At 40.4% G+C, this 27,772-nt stretch overlaps 2 protein-coding genes across 4 annotated transcripts in view; both read right to left on the bottom strand.

Annotated features, from left to right (window-relative positions):
* Positions 1–204: 204 nt before the first annotated feature.
* On the bottom strand, positions 205–11,096 carry GPR75 (G protein-coupled receptor 75). The gene is made up of 2 exons (XM_024242453.3): positions 11,014–11,096; positions 205–6,336 (listed from the first exon to the last, which is right to left on the bottom strand). The coding sequence occupies exon 2, from the start codon at positions 6,225–6,227 to the stop codon at positions 4,605–4,607; it is 1,623 nt and encodes a 540-aa protein (XP_024098221.1). The 5' UTR covers positions 6,228–6,336; positions 11,014–11,096; the 3' UTR covers positions 205–4,604.
* Positions 11,097–15,275: 4,179 nt separating this feature from the next.
* Positions 15,276–27,772, bottom strand: part of PSME4 (proteasome activator subunit 4) — a 100,733-nt gene continuing 88,236 nt past the window's right edge. For all 3 annotated transcript variants that reach the window (XM_002812036.5, XM_054547572.2, XM_063713444.1), the window contains exons 42-47: positions 26,664–26,792; positions 25,369–25,524; positions 20,338–20,500; positions 17,989–18,122; positions 17,310–17,448; positions 15,276–16,797 (exon numbers count right to left, since the gene is read on the bottom strand). In XM_002812036.5, the coding sequence (XP_002812082.1) occupies positions 17,314–17,448; positions 17,989–18,122; positions 20,338–20,500; positions 25,369–25,524; positions 26,664–26,792 (717 nt within the window). In that variant the 3' untranslated portion in view covers positions 15,276–16,797; positions 17,310–17,313. The remainder of the gene's footprint in view (positions 16,798–17,309; positions 17,449–17,988; positions 18,123–20,337; positions 20,501–25,368; positions 25,525–26,663; positions 26,793–27,772) is intronic.

Here is a 27,772-nt window from a genome sequence, read left to right as displayed (position 1 = left end):
TCTTTTCACTGAGTAAGAAACTTAGTTTTGTAAATAGTCTTTGGCATTAACTATCCTTGGTTAGTCTGAGCATATATGATACAAAATGTAACGCCTCTATTCTCAGCACTTTGGAAGGCTGAGGCGGGAGGATCACTTGAGCCCATGAGTTGGAGACCAACCTGGGCAACACAGGGAGACCCCGTCTCTACAAAAAAAAAAAAAAAAAAAAAAAATTATATATAGTCAAACAAGTTATTTCATCTCTTAAGGGAAAGAGCTCTCTGTCTGTGGTTCAACACATTGTTATCCATTGTGCAAAAATGATCATTGCCATGCTCTGATAGTTTTAAAATGATCAGACACGAAATTCATTATATTGCAAACTGGTGTTCAGAAATGTTAGGATTTTCAGTATTTTTATTTTCCAAATATTATTTTAAAAGAACATTAAAAGCATTAGAAATACAAATCTTGCCTAATGGTTAACATACGAACAATTATTATAAAATGTTTAAAATACATCACATACTTTGCATCACAGTAAGCATCAAGAGAACTAATTAACATATCCTGATAATTAATCATATTCAACTGAATTCTCATTACTTTTAGTTCTCATTTTAGCCCTTATGAAGAGATAAGTTATATATTTCTACCTCCACCTGTACCATCATGACACCTGTATTATGATAACACAGGTAGAAGTAGACATATATAACTTATGAAGAAACAAGTTATGTCTCTATAGATATAGAGATATAGATATGGACGGGGCTACGAATCGAGCCCACTATATATTTCATGCAATTTATAACAATAATTTCTTTTTTTAACTTTTCTTTTGGAGATAATTTTTTGATGAGCATAAAGAGACAATACCTCATATGCACCTGCTTAGTTTTCTTTGTGCTATAATTTTTACCTCCCAATGATGGGCCTCATGCCAGTCAAATAATCTCAAACTCAAACGTCACAAAGAAAACCTGCCATTTTAAATTTTATAAATAGAAATTACTTTTGTGTTAATATTTTATTATATCACATTTGAAATGCCTAGCCAATTTTTGTATTTTTAATAGAGACAAGGTTTTTTGCCTAGCCAAAAAAATAGATATATGCCTTTAAAAATGTGATGCTTGATTAATGTATTCATTATAAAGCTGTTTGGCATACTGGGGTAAATACCAGGTTTTGAATTAAGACAAAAATCTAATTCCTAATTTGCCACAATTCTTTGTATGATCTTGGGAGAGAATATTAGATTTATTAATTCTTTGTTAAGAAATAATAGGCCGGTCCACTGGCTCACGCCTGTAATCCCAGCACTTAGGTAGGCCAAGGTGGGTGGATCAAGAGGTCAGAAGTTTGAGACCAGCCTGGCTAACTTGGTGAAACCTTGTCTCTATTAAAAATACAAAAATTAGCTGGGTGTGGTGGTGCATGCCTGTAGTGCCAGCTACTCGGGAGGCTAAGGCAGGAGAATTGCTTGAACCCGGGAGGCGGAGGTTGCAGTGAGCCGAGATTGTGCCACTGCACTCCATCCTGGGCAACAAGCATGAGACTCTGTCTTAAAAAAGGGAAAAAGGGAAGGAGGGAGGGAGAAAGGGAAAGAAGGAGGGAGTAGGTAGGCAAATCAGACTAAAAGGTGAACTTAAAAACAAAATAATTAGAGGCTGTCCCTGGGTGTGGCAAGAAAAAAAATTTAGAAGAAAAAGAAAACAAAAGAAAATCTATGCCTATTAAATCTCAAAAATAGAAATAACTGATCAATACTGAAAGGTAACAGTTATAAGGTTGAGCAGAGTTCTAATTGAATATCTATCCTGTCTTCTCCATACCTCTCATGACCCCTATATTTGGGGACAGCTGAGGGAGGAAACTATAAATTAAATGCCTTTCAGCTGGATGTGGTTTCTCACACCTGTAATCCTAGCACTTTGGGAGGCCGAGGCGGGTGGATTACTTCAGGCCAAGAATTCAAGACCAGCCTGGCTATCATGGTGAAACCCTGTCTCTACCAAAACTACAAAAATTAGCCAGGAGTGGTGGCGGGCACCTGTAATCCCAGCTACTCTGGAGCTGAGGCAAGACAATTGCTTGAACCCAGGAAGCGGAGGCTGCAGTGAGCTGAGATCATGCCACTGCATTTTAGCCTGGGTGACAGAGTAAGACTCTGTTTCTACAAAAAATAAAAATAAAAAAAAAAGGCTTTTATGCAAAGGAACAAAGTACCTTCCAATCTGCAATAATAACTCTTGAATATAACAATTTATAAAGATAGGTGTTGTATATTGATGCTCATCTTGCGTGTCTAACATTTAAAAACCTAGTGAGTTCAAATACTAACTGTATAATGAAAATATTTTTACATAAAAATATGAGTTCACAGTTGTTATGCTTGGAATCGCAGGGCATATAGTAAAATTAGTTTCAGGTATAGAAATACTTAAATCTATTTTTTCTTTCTGCCCATTTCCACTTTAAGATTAATGGGAGAGAAATAAAACAATTAGTTTGAAAATAGATTATCTTGAGAATTTTTCTACCATAGTAATAAATAAAGACAAAAAAGTCATTTCTAAATAGTTACTTGAATACTCAGGTGGTTAGTAAACTTTTCTCACACAGAAGGAAAACATAAAACATTCCCAGTCTCATCTCTACACCTTGTTAAGCAATAATAAATATTGCCCAATGCATGACAGGAGTCCACACTGTTTTCCACCGAACACCGAGATGATTACAGCAGTGCCTTCTCTCCTGGGAACAGTGCACCTCTACCATAGATGCAGTCCTCTTCACTAGGCTTCTTGAATAAGATCATTCAGAAACAATTCACTTTTGGGCCAGTGGGGGTGGCTCACGCCTGTAATCCCAGCACTTTGGGAGGCCGAGGCAGGCAGATCACCTGAGGTCAGGAGTTCGAGACCAGCCCGGCCAACATGGTGAAACCCTGTCTCTACTAAAAATACAAAAATGAGCTGGGCGTGGTAGCACATGCCTGTAATCCCAGCTACTCAGGAGGCTGAGGCAGGAGAATCACTTGAGCCCGGGAGGTGCCGGCTGCAGTGAGCAGAGATCATGCCACTGCACTCCAGCCTGGGCGACAGAGCAAGACTCCGTCTCAGGAAAAAAATAAAGAAAGAAAGAATTCACTTTTAACAAGCAAAAATATATTTCTTTTCTTTCTTTTTCTTTTTTATTTTTTTGAGATGACATCTCGCTCTTGTTACCCAGGCTGGAGTGCAATGGCACGATCTCAGCTCACTGCAACCTGTCTCCCAGGTTCAAGCGATTCTCCTGCCTCAACCTCCCGAGTAGCTGGGATTACAGGCGCTTGCCACCATGCCTGGCTAATTTTTGTGTTTTTAGTAGAGATGGGGTTTCATCATGTTGGCCAGGCTGGTCTCGAACTCCTGACCTCAGGTGATCCACCCACCTCAGCCTACCAAAGTGCTGGGATTACAGGCGTGAGCCACTGCGCCCGGCCCAAATATTTCTTTTCAAAAGAACTGTAAACCTACTCAATTGACATAAAATATGCCTATAATAAGAAATGGCAATAATCATAATACTATATTCTTAGTTGACTGTCCTATGAAAGAAAAGTACCTAATACCTGTGTGAGTGTTTTTGGTAAAGACAGAGTTATCACCTTTTCTGCCTTAAGAATATATATATTTCTGACTGAGCACGGTGGCTCATGCCTATAATCCCAGCACTTTGGGAGGCCGAGGCAGGCGGATCACCTAAGGTCAGGAGTTGAAGACCAGCCTGACCAACATGGAGAAACCCTGTCTCTACTAAAAATACAAAAATTAGCCGGGCATGGTGGCATGCACCTGTAATCCCAGCTACTCGGGAGGCTGAGACAGGAGAATCGCTTGAACCCAGGAGGTGGAGGTTGCGGTGAGCCGAGGTCATGCCATTGCACTCCAGCCTGGGCAACAAGAGTGAAACTCTGTCTCAAAAAAAAAAAAAAAAGAATATATACATTTCCTTGAGAGACAGGGTCTTGCTGTGTTGCCCAGGCTGGACTCATACTCCCGGGCTCAAGTGATCCTCCTGCCTCAGCCTCCCAAGTAGCTAGGACTACAGGTGCACGCCACTGCACCCAGCTAACAATATATTATTTATTCAAATCAACCTGCTACCAACAAGGTGTAGTGTTCCTGATTTCAACACTTCAAAAAATCAAAATTTACAATTCAATTAATAAAAATAACACCTCAGCAAAAATCATATCTTCACATTCTTTAAAAAAATCCAGTCAATATCTTATTTTGAAGACACATAACACTGACTCAAATCATGACAATCGGTTAACTTTCTGCTTTAACACAGTAGCTTCATTCCTGGCATCTATTTAAAGGCTCGGTACAAAAGACTGGGGCAAAGATCAGGGTAAAAAATCTAAAACTTTCACATCAAATCTTAAGATGTCAATAAACTACAAAGCAAATCAACAGATACTGACACATCAGATGAAAGAAAACCATAACTGCCAACTTTTCAGTTGAATCTTTTAGGTTTTGATCTGCCATTGATCTCAAAGTTAGAATAAAGTCCATTAGTATCAGAAACAAAAACTGTTTACATAAGATCCTATAGCCTCCATGACTTTAAACGGAGGAGACTGGAATTTGCTTGGCTGAAGTGCTGTCATATTCCTGCATTAAGTCATTAGTGGTGTGATAATGCATGGCAATATATGAATTGGCAAATCCAAAAGAGTTTACTGGCTGTAAGTTACATGGGCTGCTCTCCTCCTGGGAAGGGCTGCTGTTATAGATGCTGTAGTAAGGTTCAATCCGAGTGTTGATGGGGGTTGAGCTGCTCTGACCACAGTGTTGATGCCCAGCAGAGATCTTGGGACTCACCACACTTTCTTTTGAATGACTTGGGCCACAAGCCTGGTCCACAAATTTCTTCTGTGGCTTTGGAGATAACACGTAGGCAGAGTTTGTTTCATGATGGGAGGATTTGTTTCTGTTGACTTCGAGGTTCCCTTTTCCCATGGCTCGAAGTCGAGTCTTTTGTTTGCAGCAGAAAAAACCCAGGCCTATGTATTGGAGGCACCAGAGCACTTTCCTTCTCAGCCCTGCACTGTTCCGAGAATATATAAAAGGGTTTAATCCTGACTTGAAAAATATAAGAGTAAATCCAAACAATTCAAACTGGTAAAGAATGAAGCTCCCATTGCTGGAGAGAACCACCTGAACCAAGGAAATCCCCAGTGGAAGACAGCACACCAGGACTGACAGCACAATGATCACACAGGTGACCACGGCTTTGGAATCCTTGGCAGTGGAGAGGTTGATGGCTGATACCAGCTGGAGTCGGCTTGCTGCAGGGGTGGCCAGTTGGTTGGGACTCTTGGTATATCCACGGGTCTGAACGTGCTGCAGTTTGTTGTAATTCTGGTTCCTATACAGAGCCGGCATGGCACACTGGATGGGATCTGCACCTCCCTGCACAGGGACCCCCATGAAGGGCTGTGGTCTGGAAGCATCAACTGTGATTACAGGGGGGCACTTTCTGACTTGAGCGTTCTTCCGCAGGGTCTGAGCAATCATGATGTAAGAGACAGAGACCACAGCAACACAGAAGGTGAAGTCGACCACATAGAGAGACAAAATGGCTTTCCCTTTTCCAGCAATCAGACTGGACATGGGAAGACAGAGGTGGGACTTGCTGGTTTTCAAGGTAGCCAAGGTGGCAAGGGTGAAACTGGTGGCCCAGAGAAGCAGGGTGAGGAGTACGGTACAGGGAAAGGAGGCCGTGCGATTGGGCTGCTTCCCCAACACCATCCGGAGCCGGTGCAGGGCGATCACTGCCACTGTCTTCAGGGACATGATGATGAAGCCTGAACTGGTGAGATGGAAAGTGAAGCAGAAAGCATCCGGGATACTACTGGCTGAGCTGAAGAATAGCACAAAGGTGAACATGGGGGCCGTCACTCCACAAATGAAGAGGTCACAGAAGGACAGGTTCAAGATCATGAAATCAAAGTTGGTTCTGAATTTCCTGAAGGCTGGATCGAAGAAAGACAAGAAGACAATGAAGTTGCCGTAGGAACCCAAGCAGAAGATGACCGCCAGTAGAAAAGTACAGGTCACCAAGGTGGCTGTGTGGATGAGATCCTGAAGACCCTCCTGGAGAGAGGTGCTGTTTCCTTCCTGTGAGTGAAGCACATGGAGCGAGGTGGCATTGGGGGCATCCTGAAGGTGGCCTGTTGAGTTCATCTTCAGAGAGAAATGTCTCCTTCTTCTGCTCCCCAAAAATACTCAGTGAGTCAGGGCCTCAGCTCACAGATGAACAATATGTGACAAAAGAGGCCCAAGGCAGATAAGCCTACACACAAAAATGCACACCCAGAAACAGAAAGGGATTACTGTAGAAACAGAAAGGAATTCATACAGTGATCTCATTATTAGTAGTAGTATTAGTACTAGTATCTCTTACCTTGAGAGAAAAATTTATTCATTTATTAGCGATGGGGTCTTGCCATGTTGCCTAGGCTGGACTTGAACTCCTGTGCTCAAGCAGTCCTCCTGGCTTAGCTTCCCAAGTAGCTGGGACTACAGGCATGCACCACCAAACCCAGCTCTCTCTCTTTTTTTTTTTTTTTTTTTTTTAACAAAACACTAGAATTTTTCAGCTCTGATTTGGTGCATAGAAAGCATTTCTCCTCACAAAGCCCAACACAGAAAAAGATACAAACAAATACATTCATACAGCTAATATTTAGTTTTATGACACAGAGGTTTTCAAACAAGTTTAAGTGTCACCTGAAGAGCATGTTAAAAAGTTTAAGTTATCACTTGGAGAGCAGATTTCTTGGCCTCGCCCCTTGTGATTCTGTTTGAGGGGTGTGCAGATGTTACTTTTAGAAACACTTCTGTGTCAGGCACTGAAGATATACAAGAACGTAATCTCTCCATCAAAGAGATCACAGTCTAGTTGGAGATCAATCTAACTATGTAATAATTACAGCCTAACAAGGTTGCAGGGTGCTGTGACAGCATGGAAGGGGGGAACCTACTCCAACTTGGAAAGGGATCTAGGAAAGGATGAAGGGAGCTTTAGCAAGTAGGGGCCAGCTGGATGAAAGGTCGGGGGTATGGAGTGGGGACAGACAAGTTAAGAGAAGTGGGGGTAGGTCTTTGCAGCAGAGGCACTGAGGCAAAAAAAACTGCATGTGCTTGAAATATAGGCTGGAGGGTATTGTTGATGCATAATGTGGCCCTTCACATAATTCCCATAAATCATTAACAAACCCTGTTTCATTCCCTACGAAGAATCCTTTATTTCCCAGTATTTATAATTTTTCCCCCAGCTTGCAATTTCTTGGCCAATTAACTACATATTCTCCTTTGGAAAAAAACCTTGTGTACGACTACATGTGAGACGGAAAACTGGAAGTAACCAAGGATGTTGGAATTATACTAGAAATTTACAAGGTGCAAAGCACCACATTGTAAAGTCTAAACTGCTATATAAATGTGAGTTACCATTATCCCAACAAGAATACACTGATGGTGAAGCAGGAGGTATGCACCCATTCCTGCATTCGTTCGTTCAATTTACATTAATTATGTGCATACCATATGCCAGCATTACGCCAGGTGCTGGGTGCTAGGCGCTAGGATGAGTAAGGCATAGTCTCTACTTTAAAAGAATAACTTCTTGCTCCTTTTTCCTAACTTTTTTTTTCCTATTTTGCAATGAGACTTAATGTGCACTCACACAAATCTACATTGTCCCAAATCCCCAAGTCCTGCATGGCTTGGTGCCCAACCTGCTCCCAACAGATGCTTCTGGTGGGACCGACTAAGCTGTTCCTTGGAGACAGCACTATGTTCTTGACAACCAAAAAGCGTTTGCCTTAATCTAGAATTTTAGGAACAATAAGTGGCACTGCGGAGGTCCAGGGCTGATGTTCAGTGTACTTAACCACCAGCTCAAGCTGGATCCCAGAAGCCTCCAGCTGTTAACCCTTTAGTTGCCGGATCAAGGGGGTACGGCAGAATGAACCAGGTCAGTCAGAGATTACCTGGGGCTCCAATTAGCAGCTATGGACTACCCAATACAGAAGTCTCTCTGCATTTAACAAAAGATACAGCCATGCCAGTGACTATCAGACATATACCAGTCCTGGGAAATCCATATAATTGACTGGTGTCCTTCACCAAGGAAGAAGATAACTTCATCTATATTCTTAACATTCATATGGTACAGATCAGGATGATACGGTGAATTTGTCCACTGGAAAGTGAGACCAACTTTTCTATACTTTCCTTTTAAATAAAAGTTCCATAAGAGAAGAAAATCCTGAACTTTTGTTTTCTTGATGGTTAGAATTTTTTTAAAATAGTACCAGATAGCTCTATTTCCACTTAAAGGCTGTATACTTGTTTCTGAACATCTTTGAAACCTATATAGTGAGAAAGACAATTTTTTACTGTTTTTAAAAATTGCTAACGGGAGGACTAGAGCTAATTTACGAAAAGAGAAGTAGAAAACAATTTGAGGAGGCAGGAAGAGCCAGGGAGGTGATACTGGTGTCTCTAACCCCCTTATCTCCAAGGGTTTCCTCTTTGGAAGTAGAGAAATGAAGAGGGGTGAAGAGGGATGCAGGAATTTGGCCTGGGGAAATTAGAAGAATGAGGAGTCTGGAATTAGGATGCTAAGAGAAATGAAAAGTAACTAGGTAATAATGAAGCGGGATGATGGAAGTTATGAAGACCTCAGGCTAAGAGATATTTGGAAAAAGGGATTAAGAGAAAAATGAGATGATGAAGCACTAACATTAGTCAAGAATAGGAGGCAGGAGGAAAAAAGGTGATTTGGGGTAGAGGAGAGGCAACTTTCACGTTTTGTACAGTTACATTTTTTCAACAAATTTTAAATTTTTCAATATATATATTTTTAATAGAGATGGAGTCTCACTATGTTGCCCTCGCTGGTCTCCAACTTCTGGGCTCAAGCGATCTGCCTGCTTTGGCCTCCCAAAGTGCTGAGATTACAGTGTGAGCCACTGTAATCTCAATAAATTTAAAAAAATAAGAATTCCAGGTCAGGAAATAACAATGGCAGTATAATTATCAGCATCATTATTAGTATATTAATTTTATCAAGTGCTTATGATGTGCCAGGTACTGTTCTCAATGTTCCACACTATTAGCTTATTGAGTCCTCACAACAACCCTGAAATACTTGGTATAACACCTCCATTTTGCAGTTGAGGAAACCAAGACAAAGAGAGGTTATTTAAAGTGGTGGAACATGGATTTGAATCTAAGCAGTTGCTCTTCCACACTCTTCACCACCATGCTAACCCGAACAACAACAAAACCTTTTTGGGAGGCATCCCCAGGTCAGAAGTATTAAGTGGTTATTACACACCAGGCACCTATTCTAGAGGCTTTACATAAATTATCAAGCTTTATTTCATTCTCACAATAATCCTATGAATAGATATTGCAATCCCTTTCCCGCTGAAACTTTCTGGAATCCGAAATTCTAATATACCTATATAGCTATATCTACATCTATGTAGATACAGATAGACACACACACACACACACACACACACACACACACACACACACTCACTCTTCTACATATCTTTTTGGCAAAGTTGATAATTGTAGTTCACATATAAAGTAATCATAAATCACTCCTATTGAGATAATTAGAAAAAAAGGAATCATGGGCTGGGAAGAGAAAAGGGAGAAAAAGCAGAGGACAGAACAGACGAAAAGGTTTGCAGAAAAACTTTAGTATAACAGAAATCAAGAAAATGGAGGGAAAGTAAACTCAGGTCTTAGTAGTCACCCCTGAGACTTTAAGAAAAAGGAGGCTGTGATCATAATTTGGAATGACATGATGACGGCAGAAAATAAAAGTGGTTTTGGAAGGGGAGTAAATTAATACTGCTTTGCTACTCATAAATATTCAATAAAGGTTACCCATGTTATTTGCAATGCAAACATGCAAGCTACTCTTTATCTCTGGGACGGAAAATAGGTTATAGAAGAAGATGTGATTAAAGTCATAAAATCAGAAAGATTTTAAGTTGGAACACCAGTCTTAAGCATGCATATTAGCTGCAGTAAGAATGAATTCACATGCATATTCTTACAAATGAGACATCCTGAAGTAACTAGCAAGCAAAGAATATGGATGAAAATTTATTGTATAATTTGAGTGGCAATGATTTTTCATTAAGATGTGTGAACAGCCTCTGATATATCTAGTGTGCTGTTTTAAATTTTTAGTGAACATTAAAACATGTTATAGTGGCTTTTATAAGTCAACTCACGACCTGAATTCTTCCAACCCCATTCCCCGCGCCCCGCAAAATGTCTTAGGTTAGCATTTTCAGAGCCTAATCCTCACAGAGAGCAAGGTTCTGCATTATTGTGATTCCCATTGTATTTCTATTGATCAGGAAAACCTCAGGGAGGTTAGATAACTTCCCCCAAGGTCACTAAGAGTCGAGCCAGATTTATCTGATTTCAAAGCCCTTGCTCTTTCTATCCAGTAGAACTACACTGAACCCGGAGCAGCTAATGGGATGGGAAGACCTGAGTCATTTGATGGGAGGGATGAAGAGGCCGGGGAGCCCCCAGCCTGAGGACAGAGTGGGAAACTGCGGCAGGGGAGGTCGACCCCCCGTGAGGGGCTGGCGGTGGGTAGGGGCTTCCCGGAGAAGGGTGAGGTGACGGTAAGGAGGGCCTAGGCCGGGCCAGGTAAGCTTGCAAACGAATCCGCAGAGGGGTGGTGGGTTAGGAGGGCTCAGCCAGGGTAGGGGCGGGGGGTGGGTAGGGGTGTTCCACGGCCGAGCAGAGCCTGGGAACCGGCAGGGACGGGCGAGAAGGCTACCCTGCAGGCCGCACCAAGAAGACAGGTACGCGGAGCCGGGCCTGGCCCAGCGCAGCCGCTCTCCTCGCTATCCCGCCGGCCTCCGGGAGCCGTCTCCGGCATCGTGGGGTCGTCCTCCTCCAGGGGCCCGCGGCCTCTCACCTGCCGGGTGGCCGCAGCGCCGCCCCTCCTCCTCCATCTCGCAGTCCGGACCCCAGCTCCGCCTGCCGCTCTGGATGATGCAGGACTAGAGGCATCATCGCCATCGCCATCGCCACCGCCTCCGCGCATCCCGGGAGCCGCGGCAAGACGCGGGCGCAGAGGCGCAGTCACGGAGACGCCGAGGGCACCGCCCCCTCCGCCGGACACCCGGGCCTGGCGCCCCGCCTGCGCCCCGCACCCTCCGCGCCTCCGTCGCCGGCCTCCTGGGGCCCAGAGCCCGGCCACTCCCGCTGCCCGCCGCACGAGGGGCGCTTGAGCCAGAAGGTTTTTCAGGCTCGCGGTTTTGCTGTTCGGGGAACTCAGGCTCCCTGAAATAGCCAAAACCTGAAACGCAGAGCAAGGTGGAGTGGTAAGGAAGGAAGGGAAAGATAGGGGTACTGATGGCACGCAGGGACCCAGGGAGATCTTTGCGGGCCTCCCTAGGCTGCTTACCCTGCCCGCAGCCCACCTCCTCCTCGTTCCCCGCGCTTTTAAGACGTCCTAACTAGCGCCTCACTTAGGCTGCGGCTAATATTTTTCCTCATGAATTAAATTGGCGGCGGCTTCCAGTTTGGAACTTTGAGACCTAGAATTTACAAATCAAGTCATTGTAATAGAATTTAAATTAAACCTATTTGAATTTACCTAAGCTCTCTTAAGGTATTAGTGAATTCACTGAGGGAACTCAGCAAGGGGACTAATTGGCAGGAAACATGCAAAGTATAAAGAAACTACCTATGCAAATAAAACGACCAAGCCCAGGAATCATGGATATTGATGAATTACTTAATACTATGTTGAATGTAAGAAATCTTGATAAATCATAGTGCAATGTATAGGCTAATTTTATTAAGCAAAAACACAAAACTAAAACTACCATCCTCTCTCATTCTTCTAGAATTCATACATGTCCAAAATAATGAACTCCTAAGATAGGTTTTAGTCTGAACAATCAAGTAACATTCCTAAGTATGTCTGCTATTATGGGTACAAAATAAAACCAGTTAAACTCTTCCCCCTTCAGTATCCCAACCTGGCTAACTAGGATCTCACTACTTTTCTAACCTCAGGGATGCTATTTAGAAACAGAGAATGTTATTTGAATGCCCTTTCCTTCATTCACTCTGGTTCCAGAAAACCAAAGTTGATTCCATTCAGATGAAATACTTAGACTGTTGCTACTGGATTCTTCATTTTAGCTAACGGTTTATCTTTTTAAAACAGAACTAGCAAGTATCAAGTAATTTAATTAATGCAATTTCTTCAGTTCCCTGTGCCTTCATAAAAACAAAACAAAACAAACAACAACAAAAAAAAACCCGAAAAAACAAAAAGCAAGAAGGCTGGATAATTTATTATTCAGTCCAGGAGTTGAGTATGCCATCAGAATTCTGTTTAGAAATAACTTCAAGAAAGTTTTCCATTTCCCACATATTCCACTTCCCAACCACTTGCAATGAAGCAGTTCCAGTATATGTTATCAATAATGGTAACCTTGAGTCCCAGAAACAATCCACAGAAAAATACTCATTAGCATTTGGAGTGGGAATTCTGATCAAAATTATATACCTCTCTATAATAAATTAGCTACTGCATAAATAAATGCTAGTTCATTTCTAGACATTTGGCTATATGAATGGAGATTACAATAGGTTTGGGCTGCATTGAGACCATCAGAGTTATATCTACCGGAGAAATGGTCTGAAACTGAAAACAAACAAAAAACCATAAATCATAAAGGATTCTAGAGATCTAGAAGAGGAAATCAGGACTCATCGAAGTTCCAGAACTAGCTAGAACCATTCAACGAGGCTAAAACTAGTATATCTACAAAATCCACAAGTGAGCAAAACTGGAAAAAACATTGGTAGTGGTAAAAAAATGGAAAATCTGCAAATAAGCAGGGCTAATTATAGATCGTGAATTGGCTATCAATCTGCCCTGACACTGGCATTCTTCTAATACACTCATTATTGCAATGCAAATGGATACATGTGCACTTTGAGGAAAACAGCAAATACGAGAGCTGTTAAAATGTTCTTTAAAACAAAAAAATTCTTGATCTAAGCATCTCTCACTCCTTGGAACTGCTCCAACAAAAGAAGAGTTTTAAAGCATAAAGGCATGAAAATGTGCACTGCAGTGTAATTTGTAGTACAGGAAACTGAAAACAACCTTGATGTTCAAAAGGAATATTTAAAACAATTAGGATATACTAAGACAAAGTCTACAAAAACAATTACGAAGGCCATGTAGAAAAAGTTACTTTTCCTGTGATGACAGCTCATGATTTTATTTTTGTGACAGAGGGTCTCATTCTGTCACCCAGGCTGGAGTGCAGTGGCGTGATCTCAGTTCACCGTAACCTCTGCCTCCCACATCAGCCTCTCAAGTAGCTGGGACTACAGGCACGTACCACCACGCCCAGCTATTTTTTTCAATTTCTTGTAGAAATAGGGTCTTTCTATGTTGCCCAGGCTGGTCTCAAACTCTTGGGCTCAAGCGATCCTAAAGTGCTGGGATTACAGATGTGAGCCACTGCGCCTGGCCAAAAGTTAATTTTTTAATAAGACAAAATTGCTCCTTAGTCTTTCTGGCTACACTCCTAATTACCAAAAGTGGCCTGTGGCTTAGAGGGCTTGGTAATGACAAGTATTTCAAATATTTGAAGACAGCTTTATCATATATTTGCACCTACACTTTCATTTACATTAATAGGTGAGTAAATTTTCCTCCTAAATTTTGAAACACAATCTGCAGTCTTTGCTTTCTAAAGGATCCATTCAGAAACTAAAGATTTATTTGACCTTATAAAAAGATAAATAGGTTTTTTTCTTCTCCTCACTTCTCATCCACCCTCATAGAGTGGCCCATGCTGTCTTCCATGCCCAGTCAACAGTGACTTCAAACACAGGTCAGCCTCTCCCCTCCTCCTCTAGTAAATCTTGTTGCCACCCTTAACACAGTTCCTGCTGTCCTTCTCATGCTTTTTAATGCACCATATACATTTTAAGAACTATCTTAGACCATATAAGCCATGCAACTCTTTTCTCCTCCCTCTTCTCCTTTTCCCTCCTGGTAAAAAATTTCATTTTTCCTATTGGTAAAAAATTAATTTACCGGACAATGTCACTGGGGGAAATATCAAAGTAATAAGCGACTTCCAAACCCAGAATCAGAATCACCTGGGAGCATGTTAGGCACTCAGGTTAATGTACCCTTTTTAGGTCTGTGGTGGGATTCGTGTGGTTCTCAATCCTGGCTGAACAACTGAATCATCATAGAGCTTCTAATATTGTAATGCCTGAGCACCCCTGCCAGAGAAGTTTTCACTGAGCAAGAGAGAGGACATCCAGTATCTTACATCTTTTTTTAAAGTTCCCATTTAGGAACCATTGCTAAGGCAGTTTCATACAGCTTACTTAGAAAAAGCTGAAGTGGTCAACATACAACGTAAAGCCTCACTTCTCAATGTGTGGCCTCAGGACCAGGAATTGATATCATGAAGTGGGAACAATGAATTCCCTGTACGTTTAAACAAAATCCCCTCATGATTCTTAGGCACATCAATTTTAAGAACCAATCACTTAGGACCAGGCACGGTGGCTCACGCGTGTAATCCTAGCACTTTGGAAGTCCGAGGCAGGTGGACTGCTTGAGCTCAGGAGTTTGACCCCAGCCTGGGCAACAAGGTGAAACTGTCTCTACTAAAAAACAAAAATCAGCCGGGCGTGGTGTTGCATGCCTATAGTCCCAGCTATTCCGGAGGCTAAGGCATGAGCATTGCTCATGGGAACATGGGAGGCAGAGGTTGCAGTAAGCCAAGATTGTGCCATTGCACTCCAGCCTGGATGACAGAGCAACTCTGTCTCCCACACCTCCACACAAAAAGAATCAATCACTTAGGTCAGTGCTAGGTGAACTTTCTGTGATGATGGAAAAGTTAATCGATGTTATTCAGTGCGGCAACCACTAGCCACATGTGGCTAAAGAGTATTTAAAAATATGCTGGTGAGACTGAGGGAATACATTTTTTATTTAATTAAATATAAACAGTCAGATATGGCTAGTAGCTACTGTATTGTACAGGGCAGATCCAGATAATTTATACTGGTCAGAGGACATACATTTACAGATACAAATCTACAGCTGCAAAACGAAATCCACAGGAGTCACTGCCTACAGAACTGTCTTCTCCTCTTAATGAAGACAAAAGCCAGGTGTTAAAAACAATCCATTTATTGGGTTTTAAACTAGTTACACAACTGAAATCAGTTTGGCACTACTTTATACAGGGATTACGCCTGTGTATGCTGACACTTAAATACTGTACCAGGACCACTGCTGTGCTTAGGTCTGTATTGAGTCATTCAGCATGTAGATATTAAAAATATACTGTAGTGTTCCTTTAAGGAAGACTGTACAGGGTGTGTTGCAAGATGACATTCACCAATTTGTGAATTATTTCAACCCAGAAGATACCTTTCACTCTATAAACTTGTCATAGGCAAACATGTGGTATTAGCATTGAGAGATGCACACAAAAACGTTACATAAAAGTTCAGACATTCTAATGATAAGTGAACTGAAAAAAAAATAAAAGAAAAACCCCACATCTCAGTTTTTGTAACAAGGAAAGATAAAGAAAATAATTTAAAAACACAAAAAATGGCATTCAGTGGGTACAAAAGCCCAAAATCACTATAATAAAGAACTACATGTGAATCTTTACAAATTACACAATGATGTTGTGTAAAAGGTTGCATCTGTACAAAGTCTTGCCAATGCTATCTCTACAGTTTATACAATCTTTTACATTTATATAACATATATTAAACAAATCAATTAAATATTAAGCCTTATTAGTCTCTCAACGATTCTGCAGGCAAAATAAAAAGGGAGAGAGAGAGAGAATAAAATAAAGAAAAAAATTACAAAATTTCCACAAACACAGCAGTCTTCCGTTTAGGTGAAGTGTAACAATTTTCAGAGGGTCAAAAAATAGTTGTAAAGAATACAGGGAAAAAACAGCCAGTCAGGGTTTTTATTGTTGTTGCTGTTTATTTTTAAAATCACACATTGAATACACACAACAATCAGATTTCTTCACCAAACCCCCAATTTTTTAGCAACTGGCTCTATTCAGCACCAAAAACTCCAGTCTGTGGGAAGTGCACAGACACAGACTTCACTTGTGTGTCTTGGTCGAGCAATCCATCAGGTCACTGGTTAGGTTCAGGACTTGCCCTCTTTGCCTTCCCTCTTCATGACTCTCCAGACCCACGGTTCTCAAGGCTTCAGATTTATGGCCCACAGCCCTACTACCATCTAAATCCAGCAGCCATTTGGGAAGAATTCAATTTGAGATGAATGAAATGACAGGACCTGTATTACAGATGGGTATTCTCCATTCCAAGTAAACTGTTTCTTAATGAGTTCCGAGACTCTGGTCTTGGATGCCATGATCATACTGGGTAATTATTTCTAGTCTGAGACTTTGTGACTTTGTCAGATGCCTCAAAAAAAAAAAAGTGATCAGTATTCTGGAAACACTTCCGGACAAGTTGGGAAATCAAATGGCAACTGAGAAGCTGTGGAATGCAGACTAACGAGATCTAACACAGAAACCACCAAAATGATGAGAGCTCAGCAGAGGCAATTTTAAAACTTGCAGAGAGCCACCACAGATGGTACCTGAGGGTGTGGAATTTTTGATGAAAAGAGCCTGAAGTGAGGACTAGTCATCTGTATCAGGGAGGAAAAAATTTCAATTAGGTAACAAGACATCCAACTCTAAAAGCCTAATAAATGAAATTTTTATTCTTCCTATTCCAGTAGAAAGGCTTCTGGGTGCTCCCTCTTTAACAGAATGGGTGTAAGAATCCAGATCAAATGTTCTCACAACTTTTAGAACCCAGAGTCCTCAGGGCCACACAAAATGTCCCAGCCCCACCCAGGAGGCAACTGAGAATAAGATTTATTTTCCTTTAACTATTCCCAGGCTACTGACACCACTCATTTACAAAGGTCCAAAAGCAGTCACACATTTTCTCTGCTTTAAACCTAAAGCAAGGAGGCACAGCAAAATTCTCATTTCCAATGGCCGTAGCAAAAGCCATGTTTAAAAACAAACAATCCCCGCCATCCAACTTTATCTAAACACTGACCTCTAAGAATGTCAGCAAAAAGAAAAAAAACAATAAATATCTAGTTCTCAGTCACCAAACCAATGTAAATTCAGAACTTTGCTGACTTACCTTTCTATGCATAATAGCATGGTGACACAAGAAGATCGGTGAGAACAAGCAGTTGGTCATCAGTGAATTGCTGTTTGTGTTCCTGCCAGTTGTCATGGTGAGTCCTTCGGAAATTGGATAAGGTTTTTTTTACAGTCATCTGTAAAGTAGACAACCCACATAGTTTTAACCTCTCTGGACAACCAGGATCATATGTAGGATACTTTTAGTTAAATTACCATCCCTCTAGACTTCAGATCTCACACAACACCAAGTTCTACAAAACCAAAAAGCCAATGAGAAGGACAAAGCCAATGAGAAGGACAAAGTCAATGGTCTTTTGAGTTACTAAAAATGCCATCATAATTTCCTATTTAATATTAGCTTCCAGTAAAATACTTTGCAGTGCTAGAAAAATAGAAACGTAAAATTTATCACAACAATATTGACAGTACTTTACTTCCATTGGACTGGGAGGGACAGAAGCTACAGTAATTTCCTCACTACCAAAAGATCTCAAATATCCGTGGCAGCAAGGTCTCTGTAATTTTTAAATAATTACTGGTGAGCAGACTAAGCCCTGGCAGAGGCAGTAGCTTTACGAAAGCAGTTAGTTCAGAGTGTATAGGAAATTATTATTATGGTTTCTTAGAAAACATCACTGATAATACACGTACAAATTAATAAGGAAGAACTGTACCTCAATAGGCTGAGGATCATTTAGATGTGCACTGAGATTCATGAGGAGCTGGGGCATCCAGGTGGGAACATCGTAAGGACTAGAAAGAACACATGCACCAAGTCCTAGCACCCCAGCATGGCGTTTGACCAACTCTGCAAAGAGAACAGCAACATTTGTGCAAATATTTACATGTCTCTAATGCACTTGTTACAGTGAGATAAAATTAGTTTTCAATTGTGTTGTTTTCAATATGTGAATTTCTGCATTTAAAATGAATCTATATGTATACACATCAAAAACTTGATTTTGAGGCTAAACTAAAAATAATTCTGTATTTAAGAATTTGTCAGCCGGGCACAGTGGCTCACGCCTGTAATCCCAGCACTTTGGGAGGCCAAGGTGGGAGGATCACTTGAGGCCAGGAGTTTGAGACCAGCCAAGGCAACAAAGTGAGAACCTGTCTCTCCAAAAATAATTTTTAAAAATTGGCTGGTGGCCAGGCATGGTGGTTCATGCCTATAATCCCAGCACGTTGAGAGACCGGGGCGGGTGGATCACCTGAGGTCAGGAGTTCAAGACCAGCTTGGCCAACGTGGTGAAACCCTGTCTCTGCTAAAAATACAAAAATTAGCTGGGTGTGATGGCATGTGAAGTCACAGATACCCAGAAGCTGAGGCATGAGAATCATTTGACCATGGAAGCAGAGGTTGCAGTGAGCCAAGATCGCACCACTGTACTCCAGCCTGGGCTACAGAGTGAGGCTCTGTCTCAAAAAAAAAAAAAAAAAAAAAAAAAAAAGGATTTTTCAAGACTTCCATAGTTGCTCATCAATGACAGCATAATTGTACCTAGGCCAGTACAATCCCTGATTCTAAAACAATCTCCAATCAAAATTAGCGTGTTTTTTTTTTCTGGATGTGACAGCCCTACCCAGAATACATCAATTCATTAGTAAACACATCATGTATGAAGAATGTCTATTTCTTAAAACAGACAATTGCAGCATGTCTGTATTCTAAAGGGTCTCTATTCTTTCTGTAGTGGTGTAAGTTAAAGTGGTTTCAAATTCTCAGTTCCTCAATAAAGGTGTGTGTATTCACATGTTTTAAAGCATATTACATTTGTATTTGTGACACGTGGAAAACAGGGAGTTGAAGGTAAGGAAAAGAGAATTTGGACTGGTCAAAATTGTAAACAATATCATTTGGTGTAATAAAGACCTAAAAATACTTTGGTGCTTTATCATTAAAAAAACAGAGTTCTCAGACCGGGTGCTGCGGCTCACATCTGTAATCCCAGTATTCTAGAAGGCCCAGGTGGGTGGATCACTTGAGGTCAGGAGTTCAAGACCAGCCTGACCAACATGGTAAAACCCCATCTCTACTAAAAATACAAAAAATTAGCTGGGTGTAGTAGCGCGCGCCTGTAATACTAGCTACTCAGCTAACAGAGGCATGAGAATCGCCTGAACCCAGGAGGTGGAGGTTGCAGGGGGCTGAGATCATGCCACTGCACTCCAGCCTGGGCGACAGTGGAAGATCTTGTTTCCAAAAAATATATATTATAAAATATATTTATAATATATTATATATAAAAAAATATATATATATACATATATATATCCCAAAAAGCAAAGATACTAGAATGTACATTGATATTTTATTGGATTCTGTTACTAGGTAACTTTATGACATAATTAAGACACTAATCAGCAGTAAAAACTTTATATTCTAAGCACTTCCTCTAAATTCAATAAAATTCCTATTATTAATTTTTATGTATTTTCTATTATGATTACAGTTAACATGGCAAGATGCATCTTTGTAATCATATTTACATTTCTCTTTAAACATGATGTAGTAGTCAGATCTTATTCTCGTGTCTATCTTGTGTCTACATTCAATTAGATTGGAAGCTCCTGCAATGACTCCGCACCCTCTCACCAAAGGACTAATGAAGGACCGAATAATCCCCTCTCCAAATAAAAACAAGGCTTGCTTTATTTTTTTCTGTTAGTACATCTACATTTAAGTTCTAAATTCCAAAAACAAGTATTTCAGACCCTCCAAAATAACTAATTCTGAATATCTCCTTTTTATGAAGCTATTCTGGGTGGAGGGTAGACTGAACACAATAATTATTAGGTAGCAGTTCTACAGGTTCCTTTGTACCTACCTCAATTTTAGCTTTTCTACATTCCAAGTCCTGCTTTCTATATGCAAAATTCCTCAAAAGTAGGGAAAACTTTTCCCAATACCTAGCATAGACCTGGGCACATACATACAAGTATTCAATAAATATGAGTAAGCCTGGTTAACCCTCGTTAATTCCCAGTAGGATATGGGTGTTTCCTACCAGCAATGTTACCTGCAGAAGGAATGGTATCTCCTACAGAACCAGGGTCTCGCTTTCTTTTCTTAGGTAGTTTTGTTTTGCAAAGTTGCTCAAAATGAATCTGCATAGGACTGTCCATGGTAAGAAAGTTACACTGTAGCAGACCGCTTAACGTAGTAGCAGCCATTTCTCGAACCTGTAGATATAATAATTTCTATTAGGACTGACATTCTAAGTCTGAGGGAATAATGGAGGATAGGGGGTAGTGTGGGAACTGGGGTGAAGACCTTCCCTGAAATTGCATGCAAATTTTGTGTATGCTCTTTGGCAGTTTCTTAATAGAGATTTCAGCAGATTCTCAAAGAGTTTGTGGCCTCATAATGGATAAAAACTACATTAGGGTTATGAGCATAAACTTTTATCTCTTTTAGCAAAATTAAATTTCTCCATAAATTATCTTCCCTACTGATAGCTCTCATCAGGGCTATAACTGTAAAAGCAGTGCCAGAGCCTGACAGTAAGATCAAGTTTTCCCAGACTCTACATCTCCGAAGGCCACTGCTATAGCTATTTTTGTTAGTAACAAAGACACAGACCAACCTAATTTCTGTAATTGGCATACCATCATGGAGACTTACATCCTATGGGATTCTTATGAATTTCACAGGCTGCTGTCAGATTATAAACACAGTTTACAAAAGTACTAAATGAAGCGTGTGCACAGTCCATTTCAAATTGGAATGGTAACTCAACTTTTGGGAAAACAAGAAAGCAGTAAAAAGACATTGTTTCACATATAAATCACAAACATTTGTTTAATATTCATAATACACAATGATAATTTTTAAAAACAGATGTTTTGCTCTGTTGTATTCCTTCAAAAGATTTCTCATAATTTTATCATCATAGTCTGTCAAGTACGTAACATGTTCTTTGCTGCGTTCATTACACTAGCATATGTAATACATTATAAAATGTTTTACTGGTTGCACTATTTCCTATAAAACTTATATGCCACAGTTTCTTTTCTTTTCTTTTTTTCTTTTTTCTTTTTTTTTTTTTTGAGATGGAGTCTCGCTCTGTCGCCCAGGCTGGAGTGTAGTGGCGCAATCTGCAAGCTCTGCCTCCTGGGTTCACGCCATTCTCCTGCCTCATCCTCCCAAGTAGCTGGGACTACAGGCACCTGACACCACAGCTAATTTTTTTTTTTTTTTTGTATTTTTAGTACAGATGGGGTTTCACCGTGTTAGCCAGGATGGTCTTGATCTCCTGACCTCGTGATCCGCCCACTTCAGCCTCCCAAAGTGCTGCGACTATAGGCATGAGCTACCACACCCAGCCGCCAAAATTTATTTTCATAATTAAATACTGACTAGATTGCTTTCATATTCTCAGTACTATGCTATATTCTTAATTTGTGTAACTTTTCATATTACAGTACGTATTTTCACTCCGTTTTTATTTTTTGTAGACAGGGGTCTCACTTATTTTTTGTTGCCCAGGCTGATCTCCAACTCCTGGGCTCAAGCAATCCTCCTGCCTTGGCCTCCCAAAGTGCTGGGATTACAGGCGTAAGCCTCTGTGCCCCGCCTGCAGTATATTTTCTTAGAATAGAAAATTCTATTCTAAGAAATTCTATTCTATTCTATTCTATTCTAATACAAAAATTAGGATTAGTAAATTTAAAGATATAAACAATTTTACTGCTAATTTTATGGCTATTAGTTGCTTTTCAAAAAAGCTAGTGCTAACATATAATGACACAAAACTTCAATGTGAACTACCAGTTATACCTTACACTGCTTTTCATCACTACACATTTTTGTTTTGTGAGGGGAGGACAACACTAAATTAGGAGTAGCTAAAAATGCCTCACTGTTTCAAGTTTGCATTTTCCTGGTCATTGGAAGGTGTGACTTTTCACTGCTTATAGCAAGTCGTGTCTTTATCTGTATACTTTTTTTTTTTTTGGAGACGGAGTCTCACTCTGTCACCAGGATGGAGTACAGTGGCACGATCTTGGCTCACTGCAAGCTCCACATCCTGGGTTGACGCCATTCTCCTGCCTCAGCCTCCTGAGTAGCTGGGACTACAGCTACAACCAGCCACCATGCCTGGCTAATTTTTTTGTATTTTTAGTAGAGACGGGGTTTCACCATGTTAGCCAAGATGGTCTCGATCTCCTGACCTCGTGATCCACCCACTGTGGCCTCCCAAAGTGCTGGGATTACAGGCATGAGCTACCGCGCCCGGCTATCTGTATACATTATTACAATACCACCACCACTCTAAGCAGTCAGATCTGTGCATGTTTTGATGTGACATCTATTAACTCAAAGGCTTAGAAAGTCATCTCTGCTCCTATTATGTTCCTATAAATAATATCCAAATCCACTTTCTCCTAATTTATTTTTTAAAGCTGGGGGTGGTGATTGGCCGGGCATGGTGGCTCACACCTGTATCCTAGTACTTTGGGAGGCCCAGGCGGGTGGATCACCTGAGGTCAGGACTTTGAGACCAGCCTGACCAACATGGTAAAACCTCCGTCTCTACTAAAAATATAAAAATTAGCTGGGCGTGGTGGCAGGTGTCTGTAATCCCAGCTACTCAGGAGGATGAAGCAGGAGAATCGCTTCAACCCAGGGGGCAGAAGTTGCAGTGAGCCGAGATCACACCATTGCACTCCAGCCTGGGCAAAAAGAGTGAAACTCCGTCTCCAAAAAAAGGGGGCGGGGGGGGGGGGAAGGTAAGTCTCTTTACTTTATCAAAAATATACTGTAATATGAGATGTTTTAATTTATTTTTCTCTTACTTCAAATTGCTAACAAATGATCCCCAACACCTCCAACTGATTTATGCTGTTTTCCAGTAATAGGGTCTACTTCTGAGATATTTTACTCCAGGGTACACGTCTATAATTAACTAACTTTAAAAAGTGAGGAAAGAATATATTTAGCCTTCTCAGCTAAAAACATACTATTTTCCTCTATTTCTAAAAAGTTTCCTTTAAATACAGTAAGGTTTCTTTAAACAGTTCTCATTTAGATAACATTGTTTTTCCCCATACTATCAATGAATAGAATTTAGCGAATTATTACTGCTTTTTGGTTTTACATGTTGCTTTAAAAATATGATAGTTTTAATGATCATGGTTATGTTTATATAACAGCTATGTTTAAACCTCTATATGGAAGAAAATATAAAAATAATTTATAAGGCCAAGGCTGGTGGATTGCTTGAGCCCAGGAGTTTGAGACCAGACTGGGCAGTATGGCAAAACCTTGCCTCTACAAAAATACAAAAAAAGTAATTCCGTGTGGTGGCAAATGCCCATAGTCCCAGCTAGTCAGGAGGCTGAGGTGGGAGGATCACTTGAGCTCAGGAGGCAGAGGCTGCAGTGAGCCATAATTGTGCCACTGCACTACAGCCTGGACAACAAAGCAAGACTCGGTCTCAAAAAAAAAAAAAAAAAAAAAACAACCCATAAAAATGTTCTAAAAGAAGCTCCTAAATGCAAGCGGTATAATAATTAAAGTTAGGAAACAATGACAAGGTCTCAACCTTTCCACTCCTTTAGGTTAGTTTTTAAAGAATACAATAAGAAATTAAAAAAAAAATCACAGCTGTAAATATTTTAATTGAAGCCTGTTAAGAGTTGTTATAACCAGGCCGGGCGTGGTGGCTCACGACTGTAATCCCAGCACTTTGGGAGGCTGAGACAGGTGGATCACGAGGTCAGGAGATCAAGACCATCCTGGCTAACATGGCGAAACCCCGTCTCTACTAAAAAATAAAAAAATTAGCCTGGCATGGTGGCAGGAGCCTGTAGTCGTAGCTACTCGGGAGGCTGAGGCAGAAGAATGGCATGAACCCGGGAGGCGGAGCTTGCAGTGAGCAGAGAGCGTGCCACTGCACTCCAGCCTGGGCAAGAGCAAGACTCCGTCTCAAAATAAATAAAACAACAACAACAACAACAACAACGAAAACAGTTGTTATAACCAGTCTGTGAGTACCACTGGGACTAGAAAATATCCACTCTCAGAATATAAGAAATATAAATAGACTCATTAGGGAGGTAGAGAAATTTCCATTCCTACTTTCCTGTGAGTAAAATCTATTTTCAATACTAGTAAGTATATAAAATACTGTAAGTACTTTACTGCAAGAAAAAACTAGGAAGTCCATAAAATAAGCAAAATTTTCACCATAAATTCCATCACATTTTCTTCCTTAATGCCAACTTAAAAAGTAGTATCTCATGCCATATTTACTGCCAACATGCTTCTTACATTCGGCTGCATGGGATAATATTATCTTTTTGTACAAAACATTAATGTAACCTCACCACAAAAGTTACCTTTCTCTACCAAAGAAAAACAGAAAAAGGACAGCAAACCTATATTAAGTCTACTGGATAGCAGCGCCTATGTGTAGATTTTTAATCCCTTTGAAACTGCCATCATGCACATTCTCATGAGTTCCTTAAAAATCAGTAGGACTAGTGGGACAATTACAATTATCATCCCCAATTTCTCATGGTTAAGAAAACTTGGGTTCATGAGTATTATTTGCCCAACTGCAAAGAAGACAGAACGAAAACATGCCCAATTTTTCTTCCATTTGTATTATAAAGAATCATGATTAGGGTATCAAAATTACTCACATAGGGCTATGTTAAAATTAAAGTTATTTTTATTTAATTTTTTTGAGACAGGGTCTCACTCTGCTGCTCAGGATGAATGCAGTGGTACAATCACAGCTCACTGCAGGCTCAACCTCCAGGCTTAAGCGATCCTCCGACCTCGACCTCCTGAATAGCTGGGATCACAGGCACACACCAACATGTCCAGCTAATTTTGGTACTTTTTGTAGAGACAGTCTTGCTACGTTGTCCAGGCTGGGCTCAAACTCCTGGCGTCAAGTGATCTCACTGACTCGGTCTCTCAAAGAGTTGAGGTTATAAATATAAACAATTGCACCTGGCTGCAAATACTTATTAAAAAGGGAACCATGATGGTTTCTTTAAATTGACTGAATTTCCATTTTCTATAACTTAAATTTTACCTCTAGTTGTTCGTCCTCCAAAAGACTTATAACCAGCCACCTGATATCTTTAACTGCATCTTCATTGTTTAGGAAAATAAAGAGGTTATAAAATACCATGGTCTGGAGGTAGGTCAGTACTGTGTATCGTGCATGCCAAGAACTGCTTCTTGCTGTCTGTGAATGAGAAATAAATATAAACGATAAAGCAGTACTGACAAGAACACGAGATGACAGATGGTGACATTACACACAAACAATGTAATATTCTAATTTAACTCTATTTACACAGGTATAGTTAGGACAAGCTCATCTTATATTTCCTTATAAATAAAAGGTTGAATGAGGCTGGGCAGAGTGGCTCACGCCTGTAATCTCAGTACTTTGGGAGGATGAGTGAGGTGGGTGGATCACCTGAGGTCAGGAGTTTGAGATCAACCTGGCCAACATGGTGAAACCTTGTCTCCACTACAAATACTAAAATTAGCTGGGTGTGGTGGCAGGCACCTGTAATCCCAGCTACTTGGGAAGATGAGACAAGAGAATCGCATGAACCTGGGGGGCAGAGGTTGCAGTGAGCAGACATGGGGCCACTGCACTCCAGCCTGGGCAGCAGAGCGAACTCTGTCTCAAAAACAGTAACAAAAAAACCCACACAAAGGTAAAAGTCAACTTCACAAGAGATAGTCATGATTAATGGCTCCGAACTCCTCCGAGGATGGCACATTATTTTACTTTTGGTAGCAACAGTAGGGTCTGAAAAGCAAATGATTAACAACTACTAAATTCTACTACGAAGAAATACCATTGTAGGTTGTTGAAAATATTTTCCAGTGTGGTTATCAAATTTAAAAATGAAAGCTATGGGAAGATGTCCACTTCTATATAACATGTGTAATGTCTGGATAAAGCTGACCATACAGTATACTAACAATGCAGGCAGAAAATGTACAGTCAATATAGGTCTCTCTAGAATAGACCAGGTAACAGAAGTGAGCAAAACAAAGGGGAACTGGTGGTAGAAAAGAACCACCATCCACCTTCCTCATAAGAACTTTTTATCCAAAGCACTTAATAATGAATTAGCTATCTGCATATTTTTGGCTTGACTGACTTGCCCAAAGTCACAGAAGGTGGGGGCAGAGCCAGGCACAGAATCTAGGTCTGTTTCTTTGGTCAATATATATGTCTTCTCTTATACTACAAGAAAATTCAAAACAAAAACCAGGCGCTGTGTGCACTGCAGCTGACTGAAATTCTTAGAATGGTAAACCAAAATCCTAATTAAAAGACATAAATATTATAAACACTCTTACTTGTTTTAGCACCTGAAGTACCAAAGGCACTTGATGAGGGTAAAGCAACCCCTGAGACATTAATGATAAACATAACTTTGCATCTCTTTTCAGTTCATCGTAGCTATTGTCATTTTCCACTGGGGCAATCTAAAAAACAATGTAAAAAGGACAAAAATGGAAAAATAATTGCCAATAAGTACAAAGGCATCCTACATGAGAGACAACACATCTTTAATTTAACAATTTTTATGGAAAATTTCAAACACATAAACTAGAGAATAGTATAATGAACCCCCATGAGCCAATCACCTCTTCAATAATGACAAACTCATAATCTTTTGTTTCGTTTTTCCTCCCCTGAGTCCCATTCCCCAATGAAATTATTTGAAGCAAATCCCTGACTATTTTATCCTAAATATTTTATTATGTTATTTCTAAAAGGTCTCTTGAAAAAGAATCATGTAATAGACATTATCACACATAAAACTTCATTAGTTATAATATAAAATATGTGGCGGTACTCATATTTCCCCAATTACCACATTCATGTGCTATTACAACTGGTTTTCTGAAATCAGGTTTAAGGTAATGACCACATATTGTACTTACCTGGTATGTTTCATAAATCTCTTTCAATGCATATATTCCCCGCCCCCGCCCCCCCTCCCCCCCCCGCCAACTATCTTAAAATCCCTTGCTCTGTATTTTTTTTCCTCGGGGAAAAAAAGCTGTGTCTGTTGTTTTGTAGTTTCCCCCACTGTGGCCTTCCCTGACTGCATCCCTGCAGTGGTATTCCTTGACCCCAGTAAGTCTTATAAATTGGCTATTAGATGTAAAGGTCTGACTTTATTGAAGTTTCACTTTTTTGGGCACAACATAAGTGGTGCTGTGTATTTCTTTCATTGATATTTAGTTTTGTCTTTCTGTGATAATCCATTATAAAAAGAGAGATTTGCGAAATGGTCATTCCTTCTTCATTATTAGCTAGAATACTTATACATATAAAAGCTTTCCCTCATTTGGAATAATGATTTCCCTTCTGTCCTCCAAAAGTAAATAACAATTTTTAAAAGACTATCATTATGAATTCCAACAAATCTGATGGCTGTAGCCACTGTCATTCTTTT

The sequence above is a fragment of the Pongo abelii genome, chromosome 12 (assembly GCF_028885655.2).
Source record: "Pongo abelii isolate AG06213 chromosome 12, NHGRI_mPonAbe1-v2.0_pri, whole genome shotgun sequence".
NCBI lineage: Eukaryota > Metazoa > Chordata > Mammalia > Primates > Hominidae > Pongo > Pongo abelii.
This window is presented reverse-complemented; position numbering and strand designations above follow the sequence as displayed.

What these genes read in the sequence shown, in the direction of transcription:
- GPR75 (XM_024242453.3), bottom strand. Translation starts at nt 6,227, where the DNA reads ATGAACTCAACAGGCCACCTTCAGGATGCCCCCAATGCCACCTCGCTC.